This window comes from Pseudorca crassidens, chromosome 9 (assembly GCF_039906515.1).
Source record: "Pseudorca crassidens isolate mPseCra1 chromosome 9, mPseCra1.hap1, whole genome shotgun sequence".
NCBI lineage: Eukaryota > Metazoa > Chordata > Mammalia > Artiodactyla > Delphinidae > Pseudorca > Pseudorca crassidens.
This window is the reverse complement of record NC_090304.1, coordinates 11,373,831-11,394,535: the sequence shown is the minus strand read 5'-3', so window position 1 is coordinate 11,394,535 and position 20,705 is coordinate 11,373,831. Positions and strand designations below refer to the sequence as shown.

The following is a 20,705-nucleotide window of genomic DNA, read 5'->3' as shown; positions in this document are numbered from 1 at the left end:
TGTCTAATGGCAGATCCTGGGACCAGCACCAGTGACAAGACCTAAGAGTTTGATATAAATGCAGAACCTTAGGACCTACTTCATTTTAACAAGATTCCAAGCGATCTGACAGCGTATGAAAGCTTGAGAAGCACTGCTCTGGGGCAGGGATCTTAATTTGTGGAATTTTATTTGCTTATTTATTTTTTAATGAATACTTTGATTTTCCCCAAAAGGGTAGAGGGAAAAATCACTGGGTTTCTGGATTCTTAGTGATTCCCGGTGAGACTTCAGCGGTTCTATGAACTCTAAAATTAGAATTAAAATTTCATGTTCATTTTCCTGTGGATAAGGCCAGAAAATCATTGGATTTTCAAAACATTCCCTGATCTCAAAAGTGAAGAGAACCGTTGATTTATTGAACAAGAGGTGTGCCTTTGTTAGCTTTCTCTAGGTCACGCTACGTAACAAACAACCCCTAAATCTCAGCGGCTTCCTTCAACCACTGTTTATTTCTCATGTACTTTGCATGTGAGTGGCTGTGTCTCAGTTGCTGCTGTGGGTCAGCTTTCATCTGCTCCATGTGGCTTCCTGTTCTGGAATCCAGGTCAAAGGAGCAGCCCTTCCGTGGCCCATCCCCTTCCCATGGAATGAGGCAGATTCCCAAGAGAGAATCCAAGCAGGAGTGTACAATCCCATTAAAGCTGCTCCTGGAAGCTTGTTACTCCCACTCACCTTTCATAGGCCCCAGCAAGTCACGGACAAGCCAGACAAGGAGCTGGTGCCCTGCCTACAGGGAGGCCCCTTGGCAAAGAGTGTGGCTCATAGAAAAGAGTGTGGCTGTAGTCTCTCAGAGGGGAAGAATCAGATAGTTCGGGACCATAAGAGAATCAACCATGTCATCCTGAAGAGGTGCCCAGTTCAGTGTCCCCAGATTAGGAGGCAGGGCCAGTCCTGATACCTGTTCACCCTGAAAAGCCACGTCTCTACGCTCGAGATCTACAGCTCCAACTGCTGGCTAAAGCTGGCTAAACGTCTCCACCATCAAGTCCTGCCGTCAAAATTAGAATCCTCTTGCCGAGAGCTGCTCCTCTGCCAGGCCTCCCTCTTCATGTTAATGACATACTCTGCACCCCGGGACCAAACGACACAGAACATCTCGGACTCTGGCCCTGAACCACAGATTTCTCCCTGCACCGCCCTCCAAACCGCTTGCATCCTTTTCTAATCCTGCCACCGCCAACCTAGTTATCTGTCACCAGAATAGTAATCCTGAAACACAGTTTCTGGCATCACTCTCCTTGCTTAACTGAAATAAAGCGAGAGAAAACAATACAAAATTGTTAGGATGGCTTTCCCTTCCTTCTTCACAAGGACAATCTTCTCTGCTTGATATACAAGACCTACTACAGTGTGGGTCCCCTCTCGCCAATTCCTCACCCTTATCCCTCCTGTCTGCCGTTCCCCGATGCTAACCTTGGGCTCCTTTGCAGAGCAAAGTAATAAGAGCGTGGGCTTTGGAGCCAGACGAGCCTGGGTTCAAATCCTAGTTCTGCTGTTTACCAGCTGTGGGAACTGACGTGAAGTTGACTTAATCTATAAAAGAATGGTGATCGCTTCTAGCTGTACGGACAGGATGTTGTAAGAATTAAATGAAGGTCGCGTTTGTAACATGCCCAGCGTGGTGGCAGCAATCTCAATTATCCGTGCCTTGGATGACATGTGTTTCCAGTGTCTCTACGTCCTACTCTATTAATATACCTCATATCCTCCCCTCTCTCTGAGATCAGCTCAGAAGCAGCCTCCTCCGTGAAATCTATACTGACCCCCACCTGAGAGTCAACAGAGACATGACTGAGAGCAGGGATGGGAAAGTCAAGCAGTCCTGAAGCCAAGGCCCCCTCTGGCACTTTCTAGCTGTGATCAAGGCAAATCTTTTGTCTTCTGAGCCTGTTTCCTCTTCTGCAGAGAAGGGATAAAGAGTATCCTGTCTTGGCCAATTATTATAACCATTACATGACCCAGTGCCTGGCATTAGTAAGTAAACACTCAGGAAATGGTAACTCTTAGTTTCAGAGCCTGCTACTCTTATTACTCTTAAGATTCCCCACCTCCAGCTCGCACCGTGGTTATAGTCATTCAGTTTTGAACCCAGTGCATTTTAATCGGGTGCCTTCTTCATGCTGGTCAGGGTGTCAGGCATTCATCTTAACAAAGATTTTTCTAATGCAGCTGAATTAGAACATTCTGCAAGCCCTAACACCTCTCTGAGGCTCACCTATAAAACAGAGATAATATTAGTACCTGCCAGACGTGCCTCAAAGGGTGGCTGTGAGGATCAGATGAGAAAATAAATATGAAATAGCCTGGAAGAGGTCAAAACGCTTCCACCATGTCCCTGGAGAGATATTCCACAACTTTAGCTGTGGATCAATTAATACCACATTCAGGTGGTGGTGATGGCAGTGGGGGAGGGCATAGCTCAGAAGATCTCAGATCATAAGTGCCTTGGACGCCTAGATCCCAGCTTTTAAAATGCAGCTATGATGCTCGCACCTAGCATTTGCTGAGTAGGTGTGCCAAGCACTACTGTGAAAGTGCTTTTCACATAGTACTCCCTAGGTTGCGCACAACCTTCAGGGGTAAAGTGTACCATTGCCGTTTTATAAGTAAGGAAATGAAAGTTCAGAGAGGTGATGTAACTTGTCCACGGTCACACAGTTAGTCAACGACAGAGTCAAGACTTAACGTGCAGGTCCCTGACTCCATTTGCAAATCCCTTTCTGTTCACTGTGCTACTTAGGGTATCACGATGCAGGAGGGGCTAGGACCTTTGGGAGGACTCTCCACTTCCCAAGGGATAGTCTTTGACCACCACCGAATGCCTGACTCTAATCTCCTGCCTTCTCTCTTAGGTCCTGAAGCTGCTGCTTGTGGCCTGGGATCGCCGTCTCATCTTTGCCATCGGTACGTCCAGCACCACGGGCGAGTCAGATACCGTCATCTGGAATGAGGTCCATCACAAGACAGAGTTTGGCTCTAATCTCACTGGCCACGGCTACCCAGATGCCAATTACCTGGATAACGTGCTGGCTGAACTGGCTGCCCAGGGCATTTCTGAGGACAGTACTGCCCAGGAGAAGGACTGAACCGGAGGGGCTTTGGGGTGGGAGAGGCCGTGGGACCACAGGTCAGGAAGTGGGGAGAGTCAAGGTGGAAGTTGGTGCCATGCCCTCCCAACTCCCTGTCTCCCCTCCTGTCCTGCCTCCACCCCCCATCCCTCCCAGCCCCAGGCTGGGGGGAGCAGTCAGAATGAATAAGGTGGTTGGTGTCATCCACAAACCTCATCCAACGCAAAGGGGATGTGGGATGAGGGCCATCCTCAGTCTGTTCCCATGGAGTTTTCGGTGCTGGGTAGGCAGGGACCCCCCTCACCCCCCTAAGCAGGGGGCGCGGGCAGCACGCTTAGGGTATGGGCACTCCTTATCCTGGCCTTGTGAAGCCGGAGGTTCATGCCTCAGCCGGTTTCTTGCTGCTTCCACTCTGCTTCGAGAGCGGAGTTTCTGCTTTTCTCTCCTCCGCTGGAGGTGAGGGGCTCTCACTGTGCAAGACTGGGGGGCAAAGTGGTGAACCGTGAAACTGCTGTGACGTCAGAAATCCGTGCCTCGGTGTACAGCAAGGAAGCACGTCTCGCCAAGAGGGTCAGGGTGGCACAGGCTCCCGGGAGCAGGCTCAGCTCTCATCATCGCCCTGGCTTCTCTGGGCCCTCCCTCCTCCTCCCACCTTTGACCTGTCCAAAGAGGCATACAGATGGATAGGCTCTGGGGTTCCTCTCTGGGGCCGCATCCCACGATGTCTCCGGCCCCTCTCTGATCAGATCCGAGCCTGCATCCAACTTAGCATCTGAACAGTCCTCAGGGAGAGGAGCCCATAGCCTTCTTCCCAACTCATCCCAGACCGGCTCAAAGATTCCATGAGTTTCATCCAGTCACTGTGAGTGGAGCCCAGGCTGGGCTCTGTGCCATCTGTGTGCGTGCATATATGTGTATGTGCATGTGCGTGTGTGCGTGTGTGTGCACTGCTGGGCCAGGTTGGTGGAGGGTCCCGTCGTGTTCTCACACTCTGTTTTGCAAGATGTCAAACCCCCATTCTGATGGGGATGAAACAGCCAGGCTGGGGGCCCTTGACTTGCTTCACCCTTTGCCAGCCCATCCCATAGGAAACTTGGACCCAGAAGAAGACAGAACTATGCTTGGGAAGATGTGTAAGGTGAGGGCTGGACTGACCCCTTTGTATATCTCTTTCAAGATGAGATCTGAGCCAGACGACAAGGGCTTCACTCTGTCTCCGTGCACACTTGCTAACCAGAGCCCGGAGGTGGTGCTGGGCCCCTCACCTCCCTCGTCGATTACAGGATGACCCAGAGCGTGAGGGAGACCCTAGCCCATTCCCAGCAGGATTGGGGCCACATTAGGGTCCAGTCCAACCTGCGTCTGGGTTGTGTCCCAAAACCCTGTCTATCCCCTCCCTGACATTCCCTTCAGCTCCCGTTAAGGAAGGGATTGTGTGTCAGGGAGGAGAGAAGGGGGACCAAGAAGGGAAACCCCACCCTCCCTTTGAAAGTGGGTTCTTTGAACTACGTGTTTGGGGGAAGTTCCTCTGGATTCTAATTTGATTTTATATACCTCACGTTTGGGGATTTGACGTATATATATGCATATATATTTCATAGTATGTGGAAGGTTTTCGATGCTAGAAAGGTGGAAACGGAAGAACCTTCAAAACTGGTATTTAAGTTAGAAGCAGAAGCCAAGCTTTTCTGAGAGCGGGCTCCGAGCTGCTTGCTCCAAACGCCTGCAGACGTTTTGACTGTCGGGTGGCCAGTGGGCTCACCTGGGTGTCACCCAGCTTCTGGGTCACGCTCCCCTCCTTTTCCAAATGGCTATAGGGGTGTTAATCGGCTCCAGCAGAGGGAGCTCTGACAGGAGGAATGGCTCCTGCTGGCTGAGTTCCAGTCTCTCTCATCAGTCATTTATCTCACCAGCAGACCAGGGCCTGAGTTCACCGCACCATGGGGCAGTTTCCTGCCACAGTGGGGAAGGAAACATCTGAACTCAACGGAAGAGACATCCCTGCAGCTTTTGATGTCACGTCCATGCCCTTTGCCAGGCTAAGGCTACGCCGTGCCAGAGATGAGCCACGTTATAAGCCTCGTACCATCCCTACCTTCAGTCAGCACCCTTGTCAAGTATCCCCTGGGTTCCTCACCCACAGGGGACGAGGAAACAGACCGAGCGTCGGCGGGTAGATAGAGCTGTGCAGTAGGAGACGGGAAAGAAAGAAGAATGCTTTGACAACCGGCAGAGGGCCGTGGGGAGAGATTGATTTCCCTGGATCAGGAAGAAGAAGGTGTGGGTGGAGAAGGGGGCGGCCAGGAGCAGAAAGAGGATGCAGGGAACATGTAAGGCAGGCAGTGTGCCAGGGGCAATACCCCTTTGAGAGTTCATCTTCATACCTTCAAGCCTTCCCCCCCAGGGCGCTGATGGTATCGGCGCCCCGTGTCTCTTGCTCTCTAAGGATGCACAGTAGGGACTACCTCATCCTCATACTGCTCTATTTGTGGGACCTTCTCAGAAGAAGGAATCTTCAACTTCCTTTCTAACACTGTGTCAGGCAAGGCGGGAGGCATTCCTTTGCCCTCTCTCTTGTGCCAACCGGGAAAGGTACAGTCTCGGGTTCGGTGAGAACCCCCTCCAGCAGAGGCCCTGTGCGTCCATCCCTTTGACACAGGAAGTTCTCCCAGCGGAAGCCCTGCTGTGTTCCCTGCCCCGTGCAGGGAATTTCATGCCTTTCCTTTCATGGTCTTAGCACCAGCAGCCTAGTTTCTCCCTTCCTGAGTCTCCAGGGATGACACGTGGGATTGGAGACAAACCTTGTTATATGCTCATCCCTTAAAAGATGAATTGTGTATGTGTAGTTGTGTGTGCCTTTGTGTTTTCGTCCCCCATTTGTAAAGCTTGGACTTCTCTGTGGTTTTATACTTGGTCAAAAGTGCTCGTCCTGGTATTGCACTGTTGTGGGCGTGAGAGGATTGGGGGAAGGTCCCGTGTGGTACAAGAAAGGACCCTGTCCTCTTTCCTTGTTTGTGGCCACTGACATTGATGGGGAGTGGGGAGAAGGTGGGTCTGGGAGAGGGCAGGTGAATGTCCTGTCGCAAATCATTGTTTGAAACCAGCGTCTTTTGACGTCCTTGGTGTTGCTCTGTGAGAGGACATCGCCACCTGGTGCTCATGAGGTGTATGTGCAGAACAATAAATGGTAAATGAACAACCACAAAATTGCCGTCAACCTGCTTTCTGTAGACCAGTACACCGACCTGTGAGGCATTGGGGTGACCTCCCTCAGTCCGTAAGCAACCACAAGCCCTTCCACTGAGCGGGAGAGTCCCTTTTTCTAATTTTTTCACATCTTTTCTACCCACACGTTTGACCAAGTTACCTAGCTTGATTTCTTGTTCCTCTAAAGGAACAGACCATGTGACAGGGGAAGTACAGTAAGTGAAACTGTGGGGGAAAGACCGTCTTAAAAGCCATGAACGTTTGCTTCTTAAAGTTCCCTTCACCTGACTACACTATCGTGTATGTTTCAATAGTTTACAGGCTGTTGTTTTTCAAATACATGTTTAGTATTGATCATCTCGATACAAATGAGATCACAAAAATAAAATGCAATTGCAAAGCCGCCTTTGTCACCCAAATGTGTCTCTATTTCTGATCGTCTGTGGAGTGTGGTTAGTGTTTCCACAGATGCCAGCCTGAGCTAGCCGGTCAGGAAAGCAGGATTCTGAAAACGGAGCCTGTGAACCCCGCAGGGAGGTTCTGATTTGTAAAGTGAATTGATGACTGTACGCCACAGACTCCCTCATTCTGATTTCCTGTGGAGGAACAGTCGAACAGAGTATTCCTTAAGTACACATTTGGACGCATATTTATGTGCAACGTTGTTAGAAATATAAGTTGGTGAAGTTGAGAATCTGCCTGCTAATGCAGGGGACACGGGTTCGAGCCCTGGTCTGGGAAGATCCCACATGCCGCGGAGCAACTAGGCCCGTGAGCCACAACTACTGAGCCTGCGCGTCTGGAGCCTGTGCTCCGCAACGAGAGAGGCCGCGATAGTGAGAGGCCCGCGCACCGCGATGAAGAGTGGCCCCCGCTTGCCACAATTAGAGAAAGCCCTCGCACAGAAACGAAAGACGCAACACAGCAAAAATAAATAAATTAATGAATAAACTCCTACCCCCAACATCTTCTTTAAAAAAAAAGTCTGGGAGGCTTTAGCTATACTTGGTCTCTCTGACTCAGTAATCTTCAAAGAATTCACGGGGAAGTCAGTATTGGCAGGAAAGTGGTTAGCTTGGCTGAAACATACCCACAAAACACCCAGAGCTTAAGGAGAACATTTTAATGCTTAAGAAGCAGGGGTTTGGTAGAGAGGTTGTAGAAATCGATGTCTCTGGCTGAGAGCACGACTCAAATTCTGTGAATCACTTCCCTGTAGCACAGTGAGAGGTGAATGTGTGACGCCCCCTCCCATCTCCCCACAGTCTGGGATGCTTCAAGCTACTCAGAAGGAGGACCTAATATAAGCCTAAACTCTTGACTGTGAATGTTAATGAGGACAAATTATCCTTCATAAAAGATAACTCAGCAATGACATTTGATTTGGTGAAGAAATATGTAACTCTAAAAAATGTTGCAGAAGAATATTAACAGATTCACCCTAATAATTACAATTAGGTGACACTATTTTTAAGTTGGGCAAAGCCCCAACTTCCAAGTAGCAATCGTGTATCATGCTACATGACCCGGGGAAGTCAGCCTGGAACTGAAATAAATGTGTCACAAATGACGTTGGATGGCTTTTTCGTTTCATTTAAAAGAATTGATTTGATCATGTCAACCCCCTTTCTGCTGGAAAAAAAAAAATAAGGGTAGGGTACCTAATTGGTAATTTTTACTCTGTTTAGGTTTTAGGGATGAAGTGATACTTAGGTATGGGCTTACTTTGACTTCTTATGTTTTTCTTGTCTCCCACCCCCAGAAAAATGCAGACTTCTTGTTGGAAGGTGGTGTGTGTGTGTTTGAGGGTGTGTGTGCATGTGATGGGGACGACCTGAAGGGGGGATGGCCATCCATGGAAGAGAAAGGGATTGTACCTTGGTAACAGAAAATGAGATGGTAATGCTTGATCTATCCAAACCTGCAGCTCCTTTCTTTGCCCATTTATGATGAGCTAAGAGGACAAAACCAAGTAGTTGGCTGTGGGTAAGAATTTCAATTTCCCATGAGCACCAGAATCTTTCCTAGTTTTTACCCTTTCTTCACTCACTCCTGGTCTCCAAACCATCCCTTCTCCCTTGGCCTCTTAATAGAAGTTTATATGTTAAAATGTTTTCTGAGGACTTTATGACCCTAGTCTGAAGTCCAAGAGTGGCCTGGTCTCTGTAAGTCTTAACTGTGGTGAAGGTGGAGAAAGTGGGCCTAGTATAGGCACCATCTCTCGGTTCAGATGATGTTGAGAGGACCCAGAGGAGATGACACAGTTCATCAATTCAGAGCCCTCAAAGCTGAAAAGCAATAGTCAAGCAGGACCTCCTGTGTCTTCTGGGGGCTCTGTCCGCCTCCAGGAGTATGAAATCCAGACAGCTTTTTAAAAACACAAAATAGTGGGAGGGTAACACGTAAAGGCATAAATTCTTAGAGCTCATGAATTGGAAACCATGGCTGACCTCAGATTAAACGCGTTTTCAGATTCAAATATCAACATTCCCCCTCCTCTCTTTTTACACATGGGCATTCAGGTGAAGATACTTACTGACGCAGGTAGAGAAAAGACACCTCCCTAGTGTTTTAGGCTCCAGGAGGACCTTTGCTTTAAAAGTCACAACTGTTCTCCAACTTCTCCCACAACTTTGTCCATGTAGCTCTATTCATTTTCTGGCCCAAAGACCTAAGAAAGTTCCAAAGTTATACCTGCCTTTTGTTGCATTTACCACATCAATACTTAGGAAAGCAGAAGTGGAAAGAAAAAATGAAAGACATGTTTGAAGCTCTGGCCGGAGACGAGAGAAATAGTTTCCTGGGAGAGCCTAGGCTGGACTCTGCACCTGTTCTTGGTCAAGGGCATCTCCATTCACAGCCGTGTCTGTAACCAAACTCTGCCTCTCGTCTTGGACCGCCTGGTATCCCCTCTTCTTGTACTTCCGGGTGCCGTAGATGGCCAGGGCAATGACAGCTGCCAGGACGGTGGTGATCCCCAGTGTGACCCCAGCTGCCGCCCCTCCAGACAGACCACTACCATCCCCATGGATGACCTTCATGGCCCTGCGGAGCTCAAGAGGCTCCCCGAGCCTCCACTGGTGGGTCTGGGAATCTTTAATCCAGGAGCTTGCAGTCTCAAGATTAGTCACTAGGACAGTGTTGGTGGCAGCCTGACTCATGAGGGGTGGTTGGGTGTAAGGTGGGAGCCTGACGGGAGGCAGAGACCCTCCTGTAAAAAGCCCGGCTTTGACGCAGTAAGACACTTGGCACCCGTCACTGATGAGGGCTAGGTGTTGGCTGAAACCCCCCGGACACTTTTTTAGAGAAGGTGCCCCTAAATCTTTGTACATGACAGAGTCCACCAAGGGGTTCCCGACTGCACAGCTGAAGAACCCGCCAAACGGGACGGAAAACCTATATCCCAACTCATAGTCCTGAGAGGCACATACCTTGAGGTTTTCAAAAAGTCTCAGCGGAAAGTAGCCAGCTGGGCATGACTGTGCATTTGTCAAAGGGTTGATGCTCTTATCGCTGAAGAGGCCGCCAAAGAGTAGTCTTGAGTTTTCAGGTACTTGGCCACTGGCCACGCACCAAAGAGCCCTAAATTCTGCTTTGGCCACCCGGAAGACATCTTCACACACCGTCTTGCAGAAGATAAGGAGGGTACACTTCCGGGAACACTCCAGGTGGTTGTAACCCTCCTCGTGGGTCTGGGAGAGCAGCTGGACTGGGGTGTAGCCAGAGGGGCAGGAGAAATTGCCAGTGAGTGGATTCTTCTGCTCCAAGTTTCGGCAGAGTTGGACAACCTCATTCCCTGAGAACTGGGTGCATTCCTGGTAAACCCCGCCAAAGGAGAAATTGGTCATCTTCCCCTCGCAAGAGCCATCATCCATGTTGGCCTGGAAATTGAAGTTGGGCGAGTTGACATCTGTGCAGCCGGGGTAGGTGTTGAACGTGTAATAGCGTCTCACGGCAGTTTCCACTGTGTTAGACAGCTTTTTCACCAAGGGTCCTGGCAAGTCAGGCAGCCTGTCAGGGTTGATGAAGAAATACAGAGGCAGGCCAGCTCGGTCCATGGCCACCAGGTGGTTGGTGATGCCCTGCTGCCAGGTCTGGAGGGTGATGCCTGGGTAAAAAGGAAGCCCTCCAATGCTCTGCACCCTGGAGTCGGTTCGGTTGGAGAGGTAGCTCTTGGTGAAGGCGTTCTGTGAGGTGTGGTTCTCCTCAAATTTGAAGTTCACGATGTTTAGGAAGGTGATTCCAGCGGACGCTGTCACTGCACTGCGGCTGTTCTGGCTGTCCTGGAGCAAGGAAGATCTGATGTGGTCCTCCTGAATGAGAGCAGCCCCTGCATCCACACTGGTGATGACATGGGTACCATAGTTGAGGACCAGCAGTTCCGCCAAGTAGGTGGCCATCCGCGTCTGGTTTTTCTCCAGACGCTCAGAGATGTCCATGAGCTCCTTCTTAAACCCCCAGCTTAGCTCTGCATCTGGGTTGATTTTGACTGTGTAGACCAGGTTTCTTACCTGAACCTGGGTAGTTACAGCTTGGTCCTTCACCTGAAGGGTCTTCATCCTCTGGAACTCAGGCGAGAACTTGCCGTTGACTTTGGAAAAAAGGGAGAGCTCCATGTTGATGGAGTAGGAGGTGCTACTCTGGTAATTCTCCCAGGACTCCAGGATTTTTGAGTTCATCTCCAGGTTGCTCTCTTTCTGGGGAATGGTAAAGACCTCATCAGGGACGATGTACTGTCCATCCTCTGTGGTCCTGCAGTAGGTGTAAGTCAAGTTCATCACCCGTCCCATGTCCACATTCCGCAGGTTATCCCAGCCGCCTCCAGGTAAGACTGCCAGAACAGGTAGTTTTAAGGCATTCTTGCATTTTTGAAATCCATCCTCATCTGTGTCTCCCAGAGGTTTGTTCATTTTAGCCCATGCTGCCACTGCCCAGATAAGCACGGCACCCCTGACCCTGTTCATGGCTCAGATAGCCCCAGCCTGACACACTAGCACCAAGTAGCAGCCAGCAAGCTTGGGGCAGACTGAGCTGATGGGAAAGAAAGCCGTGGCTGAAACAGAAAGTTCAGCAGTTCTCCTAAAGCCACTAGTTCCTCTTTAGGCTAATCTAATCGCAAAATGGGAAAATGAGAGTCGATTGGAATATTAAGGTCAATCGGGACTTTGAAAAAGTTGTGTTGTACTAGATATGCAAACTTAGCCCTATACCCTTACCAGTTAACTACCCTAACTGCCCCCCACCTCCCCCAGGGCTGGTTACTCTGCAGCAGCAGTGGGCACTCAGAAAAACTGTAACCACACACTTTGCTGTTACCCCCAGGAGAGTTTTCTAGCTTTGAAAGAAAGCTTTGGTTTTGTTCCCTCTCTTGATGTTTCAGCTTTTCCCTGACTACTCTCTCCTGGGACTTCAATACCAGTTTCCTTTTCCTGTGTGTACAGTTGGCAATAAGCTGGTACCTACTACTATAACTTTAATTTTTTCATTCCATTGTTAAGTGCATGTAACCAGGATAGGTGCGTAAAAATGAATGGGGCTCTTCATTACTCAATTTTTTAGAGCAACAGTTCATTTATTATATTATTAGGAGAAGATAATTTCCTGAATTTGTTTCTGTATGCTAATGCTAAGTCTATTAAACCCCATAATTCAGAGCAGTGTTTCCAGGCCCATTGATCTAGAACCAGGTTTAACTGAAGCCCAGCTCTGTCAATTCTGTGGGACAACTAGTACACTTAGTGGGAACCAGGGAATCCAGAGGAGTTAATGGAAACTCCCAGTTTCACCCTTATGGCTCCGTAAACCATACCGTGAAACGGAGGCAGTGCTGAGACTGAAAAAGTCATGGTTCAATGTACAGGTCACCTGTATGCATTCTGGAAAGAAGGTTTCAAGCAACTGAATTACCACAGATTGTCACTGATGCAGCTGACAAGTGTTTTCAGAAATAATGAGGCCAGTTGCCTAGCTTCACAGGCTGAGCACCACTAGTTATTAAAACCTTGATGTAGAGCTGCCATATGACCCAGCAATCCCACTCCTGGGCAAATATCTGGAGAAAACTCTAATTCCAAAAGATACACGCACCCCAATGTTCATTGCAGCACTATTTACAATAGGCAGGACATGGAAACAGACTAAATGTCCATTGAGAGATGAATGGGTAAAGAAGACGCGGTACATACATACAATGGAATACTACTCAGCCATGAAAAGAATGAAACAATGCCATTTGCAGCAACGTGGATGGACCTAGAGATTATCATACTAAGTGAGGTAAGTCAGACAGAGAACGATAAATACCATATGATATCACTTATATGTGGAATCTAATATACGACACAAATGAACTTATCTATGAAACAGACACAGACTCACAGACAGAGAGAACAGACTTGTGGTTCCCAAGGGGGAGGGGGAGTGGGGGAAGGATGGATTGGGAGTTTGGGATTAGCAGATGCAAACTATAATATATAGGATGGATAAACAACAAGGTCCTACTGTACAGCACAGGGAACTATATTCAGTATCCTGTGATAAACCATATTGGAAAAGAATATATAAAAGAATATATATATTCTATATATATATCTATATATATATCTATATCTATATCTATATATCTATAGATATATCTATATATCTATATATCTATAGATATATAGATATAGATATAGATATAGATATATCTATATATATATAGATATATCTATCTATATATATATAGATATAGATATAGATATAGATATAGATATAGATATATCTATATATAGATATATCTATATATAGAGAGAGATATCTATATCTATATCTATATATCTATATATCTATTCTATATATATATTCTATCTATATATCTATATAGATAGATAGATAGATAGATAGATAGATAGATAGATAGATATCTGAATCACTTTGCTGTATAGTAGAAATTAACATAAAATTGTAACTCAACTATACTTGAATAAAATAAATTTTAAAAAAAACCTTGATAGTATTCTGTGAACCCAGAAATACCACATTCTGGGTCTATTCATGCCTCAGTTATCATGCTCTGGGGAATTCACTTACTTTCAAGAGGGATTAATTTATGAACCAGTGTCCATTTTCTACTTGGCTAGAGAAGCAAGCCTCTGGTTAATTTATAAATCAGTTAGTTATAAATTTATAGCTCAGTAGAGTGATGCTAGAATTAGAAAAATTAGAGTTGAAAGCCCTTGAGTACTTCCAGTAAGTCTGTTGAAATATTCAAATACTTCTCTTCAAACTCTTTCAGGGCTAGTTCATCAGAATTAGAAAACTCACTTACATTGTTATGAAGACCTGCTGACAATTTCTTACTTTTTGTTTTGGTTTTAATAGATCCTGATGAGACTTCACTCTTCTTCAGTGAAAATACAAACAAGGTGAATATAGATAATTCTATATTCAGGTGTTCCTATATCTCTAAACACTTAGTCATTGTCATTTACTTTTGGACAGCCTTCCTCTTCACTTTTATCATAGCAAAAAAAGATTGAAAATGACTAAAAGAGCCAAGAAAGAGTGAAGTTGTATTACATCCATATGACAAAATATTTTACAGCCATCATAATTATATTTTCAAACAATTTTAATAACATGAGAAATTCTTATGCCATAATGTTATGTGAAAAAGGCATGACATACATTCAATATGACCTCAACCATGTACAAGTATAACTAGAGGAATATACACCAACGGACCCATTGACAGTAATTATATCTAGTAGGTAGGTTTTATGAATTATTAAAATTTTTTCCACTCTTCTCTACATTTTGAGTTTTCAACAATAAGCATGTTTTTACTCATTTAACAAATTTTTATTGAGAATCTACCAAGTACCAAACACAGGGATGGGTAGCCATCACTTTTGCACTCAGAAAAGTGAGCAGCAAATATACATTTAAAAAACAAAAGAAACCAAATATTTCTGGAATTTCCATATTCCATATATCATTTGGAGATGATCCAAAGCCTATGACTGTGTTTGCTGTGCTCAAGGAAGTTCTCTTTGCAATTCATGGGGAAAAAATGAAAGAAGAAGTGCAAATGGGAATTTCGGCTCAACTTAAATTTGCATATGCCACCAGCAGCGATTGGTGCTCGTAATGGTCACATAGGAGGAATCGACCTCCAAGAGTTTGACCAGAGCATTTCACCCATTCTTGTCTTGCTTTACTCTGCTCACCAGCAATTTCTTCCACTTTTTCTTGTCCTGAAAGGCACAGGCAACCGCATAAACTCTCCAAATGGCCACTCTCAAGGGCTTGTGTCTAAAAGCTAAACTTTGGAAAAGGCAACTTTTCTACAAAAGTTATGCACCTGAGGGAAGAGATATGGGAACACATGTATATGTATAACTGATTCACTTTGTTATAAAGCAGAAACTAACACACCATTGTAAAGCAATTATACCCCAATAAAGATGTTAAAAAAAAAAAAGTTATGCATCTGTGTTGCAAAAGAGTGATTTCACTTCCTCCAAAAAGAGGCAAGAGGGAAGTCCCACATCTGCTTTCTTTCTCAGTTTGAGCACGTGCTTTCTGACACCAGCTCATGCAGAGCCAAACCATGATTCATGTCTGAGGTTCAGTTCTGTGTGGGCTTGGAGCTGGTCCAGGTGTTCCCTACTTCTGCATTTCACCTGTGGTCTGAAATAGGGAGGAACGTTTGGCTGTGTTTGCAGGGACCATCCCCTTGCTTATTTTTAGCAGGAATCTAGGAAACTGGATTTAGCAAGAGTCTGAAATCTGACAGTCAAATAGTCCCTAAATGGATCAAAGAACTATGACTCTCAAAGACTCTGGAATAAACTTGGTTCTGGCAAATCCAGGAGGAATCAGTAACAACGGGACGATATTTTCTTTTCTGAACAGTTGATTGCTAACCTAATGCTCTGAGAACTGCTTTGTCAGCTCCTTCTCCTCAGAGACTATTCTTCTCAGCAGGACTGTTTATGTCCTGACCACAAAAGTCAGAACACAGTGGTTTCTTGATTCCTTTTCATCTTGTGAGAAAAAAAAAAAACCAACAGAAGGCCCACGTGAAATTCTACATATTCCCAATAAATATGCCGGAATTTGGCCAACTCGACCATTTTATTTCTTTTCTTTATTACCATTTGTCCCTCATGTTGTTTCTAATTCTTTTCCTCCTCAACAACTCTTCCCCTTCTGCTCTTTTTTTTCTCTTTGCCATTTCCATATTTAGGTTTGGAGGACACAAGTCCGTGATTTAAGGTGATACTTCCACTGCACTAAAGAAGGAAATCTTAATGTGGCAGAGACTTCCTCTTTAAGCTACCACTTCCCTATTGCATGTCATGGCAGACATCACTAATCAATCTCACCATTAATTCCACTGAGCTCTGAGGCTGCCTCATTATCATTCTTAGCCCAGTTCCACAGAACATTCTAAAGGAAGCCTATTTCACCCACCCCTTAAATAATACTCATTGAGCACCTATTACTCAGGCACCCATTGTAGGTACTGTTTTTGCAGTAGCCAATGTCAAATTTAATGCTCTTTTAAGAGTCTGGCTGAGCCGGTGTGCCCTTGGAAGCACTGCTTCCTTTTTTTCTTTTCTCCAAGCTAAGCTCCACTGGACTGAGCAGTTAGGACCAACCCATTCCCCCTCCCCATCAGCTTTCAGGTTTCCTAATGACACCAGTGTAATATGAAGAGTGCCTCTTTTTTTTTTTGCGGTACAAGGGCCTCTCACTGTTGTGGTCCCTCCCGTTGCGGAGCACAGGCTCCGGACGCGCAGGCTCAGCGGCCATGGCTCACAGGCCCAGCCGCTGCGCGGCATGTGGGATCTTCCCGGACTGGGGCACGAACCCGTGTCCCCTGCATCGGCAGGCAGACTCTCAACCACTGCGCCACCAGGGAAGCCCAAGAGTGCCTCTTATATTCTCCTTCTGCTGAAAGCAGCTAAACACAGAGAGCTTTGCTCACAACAGGACTGGAAACACAGTGGGATTTCTCTTATTCCCTCGTTTCTTAGTCCCCGAGCATTGCCTGCCACGTAACTCCTCTTTGGAGGAAGATTTGAGCAAAAGAAGTGATTGGGTGGCATCTGGACTCTGGACTGCTGGCCGAGTTCACATTTCTATACTTGTTGCATTATTGGGTAACACAAAACCAATCTAACATTCAATCTTTTCCTCTTTTCCTGCAGGATCTTCAGAGGGACTTCAAGCAGAGATGAAGTAAAAATTGCCACCATTTTTCTTTCTACCTGAAATAACCATGGAAACAAGTGAGTTAGGGGAGGTTGTTCTTCCGTCATGGAATTATGTGGAATTGGGAGCTTTGGCTCCTCCACTGAAATTTTCCTATTGTCTTTACTACTTCTTTGTGATCTAAATACGAAATTAAGAGCATGGGCTGGGTTGTGAGTCTATTTAATCTCTAGACTTTGTTCTGCTTTGTACAGTCACTGAAAATATCTCAATAGCTAGACTGATGTGCATAGATGTGAAATAGAGGTTTCAGAATTGAAATACAGGTAATATCCTGGCTCCATATGTGACTTAGGGCAAGTTCTAGAGTCTCCCTAAGCCCCCATCTCCTCAACTGTGACACACAAATAGCATCTACCTCTACGCAGTAGATGAAGTTGTTGAGAGGATTAACAGAAGCCATGCATGTAAAGCTCTGTAGGACCCAAGCAAGAGCTCACTGTATATCAGCTTTTAGCTTTGCTGGACTTGTCGCTGTAGGTTTCAGACCGACTCTGTAGTTCAGTCCTCACAGGAGGGGAATGGGAGAAAAGCCGTATTAGAGCATCTCAGGAACTTGACTTTTTTCTGCTCATCCATTTGATAGCACGGGAAGTCCTACTGATTCAGAGAGACCACCTGAATATTTTTTATTAATATCCTGAACAAAGATATGCATATCTTTAAGGAAAACAATATAGTAACCATGCCATCTAGATTAACAACACAGGTAAATCAGAAATGACTGGATGCTTTATCAAAGAGTTCATTTCAGGAGTCTCTTAGAATGGGAATAACGAACTTTTTATGTAAACGGTCAGCCGGTAAATTTTTCAGGCTTTGCAACCAAATGGTCTCTGTGGTAACTACTCAACTCTGCCATTGTACTGCAAAAGCTGATGATACGTGGGACTTCCCTGGCGGTCCAGTGAGTAAGACTCCATGCTCCCAGTGCAGCGGACCCAGGTTCAATCCCTGGTTGGGGAACTAGATCCTGCATGCACGCCACAGCTAGAAGTCCGAATGCCGCAGCTAAGAAGTCGGCATGCCACAACAAAGATCCCACGTGCCACAACTAAGACCTGGCACAGCCAAGATAAATGAATTTATTTTTAAAAAAGTAGACGATATGTAAATGCATGGGCATGACTGTGTTCCAATAAATCTTTACAAAAACAAGTGGGGGCTGACTTTTGCCTGGGGTCTGCGGTTTACTGACATCCTGGTTCAACCTCAAGGGATACACGTAACAATATCTTTGAGCTCTGCTTTTTTTTTTTTTTTTTTGCATGTGGACCAATTTTAAAGTCTTGATTGAATTTGTTACAATATTGCTTCTGTTTTGTGTTTTGATTTTTGGCCTCGAGGCATGTGAGATCTTAGCTCCCCGACCAGGGATCAAACCCGCACCCCCTGCATTGGAAGGTGAAGTCTTAACCTCTGGACCGCCAGGGAAGTTCCTCTTTGAGCTCTTCTGCAGAACTAAAACCCACAACAAATGGAAGATAACTACTTGATGAAACATTCTTCATTCTAGAGAGAAGGTCGCAGTTTGATAACCTCGAGAACCACAGAAGCTCATCAGGAGGGCACCTGAGGCCAGATTAAAGGAATGCAGGCCCTGCACGCACCCTGCTCCCATCAGTGACCCCGCCCTGGAACCATTGCTATAAAACTCCTCACCAAATCCCGCCAGATTGGGTCACACAGTTTTTTGTTTTTGTTTTTTTGTGTGTGTGTGTGGTACGCGGGCCTCTCACTGCTGTGGCCTCTCCCACTGCGGAGCACAGGCTCCGGATGCGCAGGCTCAGCAGCCATGGCTCACGGGCCCAGCCGCTCCGCGGCATGTGGGATCTTCCTGGACCGGGGCACGAACCCGTGTCCCCTGCATCAGCAGGCGGACTCTCAACCACTGCGCCACCAGGGAAGCCCATGTCACACAGTTTTGAGGGCATTAGTCTGCTGTGTCCCCTTTTGCTTGACAAAACAATAAAGCTCTTCTTTTCTACTTCACCCAAAACTCTGTCTCTGAGATGCAATTCGGCACTGGTGCACAGAGGCCGAGTTTTGGCATCAGTACCTAGAAGCAGCAAATTCATAAAGACAGAAAGTAGAAAGGGGTTGGGGCAGAGAAGAATGAGGGGTGTGAAAATGCAAGAAAATGTTGACAATGTGTATTTATTTGGGGTGTTGCAGAGGCAAACTCGAACTGAAGAGCTCCCTTTTGAGATGCAGGCAAAAACACAGCTAAAGGCAGCTACACAAACTTGAAGTCCTCTGTCTGGGTGCTGAGCAGAGAATGCTGTTTATTCAGATTGAACTACTCCCCAGATTCTCCAGGCTAAATCTTTCTTCAGCTGCAGTAGCCTCCCAAACCCTCAGATACTTCCCCTGCGAAGAGTTCTGGCTGGTCCTCCAACCCCTCACCTCCAAAGACCACTTGACCTCTCCCAGGAGGAGGTCTGGACTCTGACATAGTCTCCACCTGACCCACAGCAAGGGGAAGGTCGCTTGATTTAGCAGATACGAATGTGGGATGCCCAATTACATTTAAATTCCAGTTAAACAACAAATAATTTTTTAGTCAGAGTATGTCCTATGCAACACTGGGGGCATACTTACACTCAGAAAGATATTCATTGTTTATCTAAAATTCAAATTTGGGAATTCCTTAGTGGTCCAGTGGTTAAGACTTGTGCTTTCACTGACATGGACTGGGATTCGATCCCTGGTTGGAGAACTAAGATCCCACAAGCTGTGTGGCCAAAAAAAAATTTAAAATAAAATTACTAAAAAAAAACCCAATAAATAAAATGCAAATGTAACTGAGCATCCTGTATTGTCTCTGGAGACCCTAAACGCTACTGGACCGAAAGAGGCCTGGCTTCTTCTCACTTCTGAGCTCACATGAAGCACTGGGCCACCAGATGTGCGATGTGGTTTCTCCAGTAGTTGGTAAGAGAATACTGGATAACGCAGCCCAGAAATACAGAGGACTTAATTCCTTGTGCTAGTGACACTGAGAGATAGGAGGAATCTGGCACGTAATTTGCTCTTCGTTTCTCCCTCCAGTGGACTATTTTGAGGACTGGTGGTTTTGTGTGCTCTCTCTGAAGACATTTGTGTGACTAAACAATTGTCTGTGTCTTTCCTTAAACTGTGATCAGCTCAGTAATACAGCCCCTTAGACTTCCTTTGTCTCCTTTGCTGCCTTACCTCCCTTTTCCTTCTACATTTGCTGCCCTGGGATTGTACCTCCCAATGAAACATTAATTAATGTAGAGTATTAATTAATATTATAATGTTCCTCTATGTGCTCTATAGCATCCCTTGCATTTATCACTATTTTAATGGACTTCTTGTCTGACTCTCTCCCCTAGTAAACTGTAAGCTCCTAAAGGGAAGAGATCATGTTTTTTCGGTTCATCCCTGTGTTACCCAAGGCTGGTGCTATATCTGGTACATAGCAGATACCCAATCAATATATGTTACTATTGAATGAATAAACAAGTGAATAAAGCCAACACAGCTGATAATATTTCTAGAACATGTCCTCAGTAAATCAGGTCTTGAGTGGTTGGGAATGAATACTTGAGCTGAAGCAAAATTATTATAGGATCTTTGTTCCAACTTACATTAGTATCTCTGAGCACTTACTCTGAGCCTAGCTTGTGTGACTTGTATTTCTTATTACAAAATTTAATTTGGTTTTCTGGTCTGTAATTGTGTCTTGGTGAATTTGGGAGGGCGTAAGCTTAGTGTCTCACATAATACATGAATCATAAGAGCCCAGATGGAATGTCCCTATGTGCCAACTCCTTCTGCCTTATTTACGTCTGATCTGGTATTTAAAGCTTTGATCCTGCAGGACTGAACCCACACCTGCTTGCATACCCACCTTGGTTCCCATCCCTGCCAAGTATCTGCATCTAGTGAAGCTGGCCTTGGGATACTTGGTCCTCACCCCATTCCTCTTCCCTTTCCGTCTCCCTAATCTGCCTATGCAGTGTGCAAGCAGGGCTTGCCTGGAGGGTAGGACAGAGGTTAAGAACGAAGGAGCAACAATCACAATTCTTGCCCAATTCTGATAACATTTCCATTCTGCGGACAGTCAAGAGAAGGACTAAGGGAAATAGGGGAAGAATA

At 45.9% G+C, this 20,705-nt stretch overlaps 2 protein-coding genes across 2 annotated transcripts in view; one reads left to right on the top strand and one right to left on the bottom strand.

Annotated features, from left to right (window-relative positions):
- The window catches only part of DTX4 (deltex E3 ubiquitin ligase 4), a 34,067-nt gene extending 27,347 nt beyond the window's left edge, over positions 1 to 6,720 (top strand). Inside the window, exon 9 of the mRNA XM_067748906.1 lies at positions 2,895 to 6,720. Coding sequence (XP_067605007.1) covers positions 2,895 to 3,128 — 234 coding nt within the window. The 3' untranslated portion in view covers positions 3,129 to 6,720. The remainder of the gene's footprint in view (positions 1 to 2,894) is intronic.
- Positions 6,721 to 7,884: 1,164 nt separating this feature from the next.
- Positions 7,885 to 11,334, bottom strand: MPEG1 (macrophage expressed 1). Its single transcript, XM_067748904.1, has one exon. The coding sequence runs from the start codon at positions 11,279 to 11,281 to the stop codon at positions 9,128 to 9,130; it is 2,154 nt and encodes a 717-aa protein (XP_067605005.1). The 5' UTR covers positions 11,282 to 11,334; the 3' UTR covers positions 7,885 to 9,127.
- Between the last annotated feature and the right edge of the window lie 9,371 nt (positions 11,335 to 20,705).

Bases quoted from the DNA above. Each gene is read 5' to 3' on its own strand.
- MPEG1 (XM_067748904.1), bottom strand. From the start codon at position 11,281: ATGAACAGGGTCAGGGGTGCCGTGCTTATCTGGGCAGTGGCAGCATGG.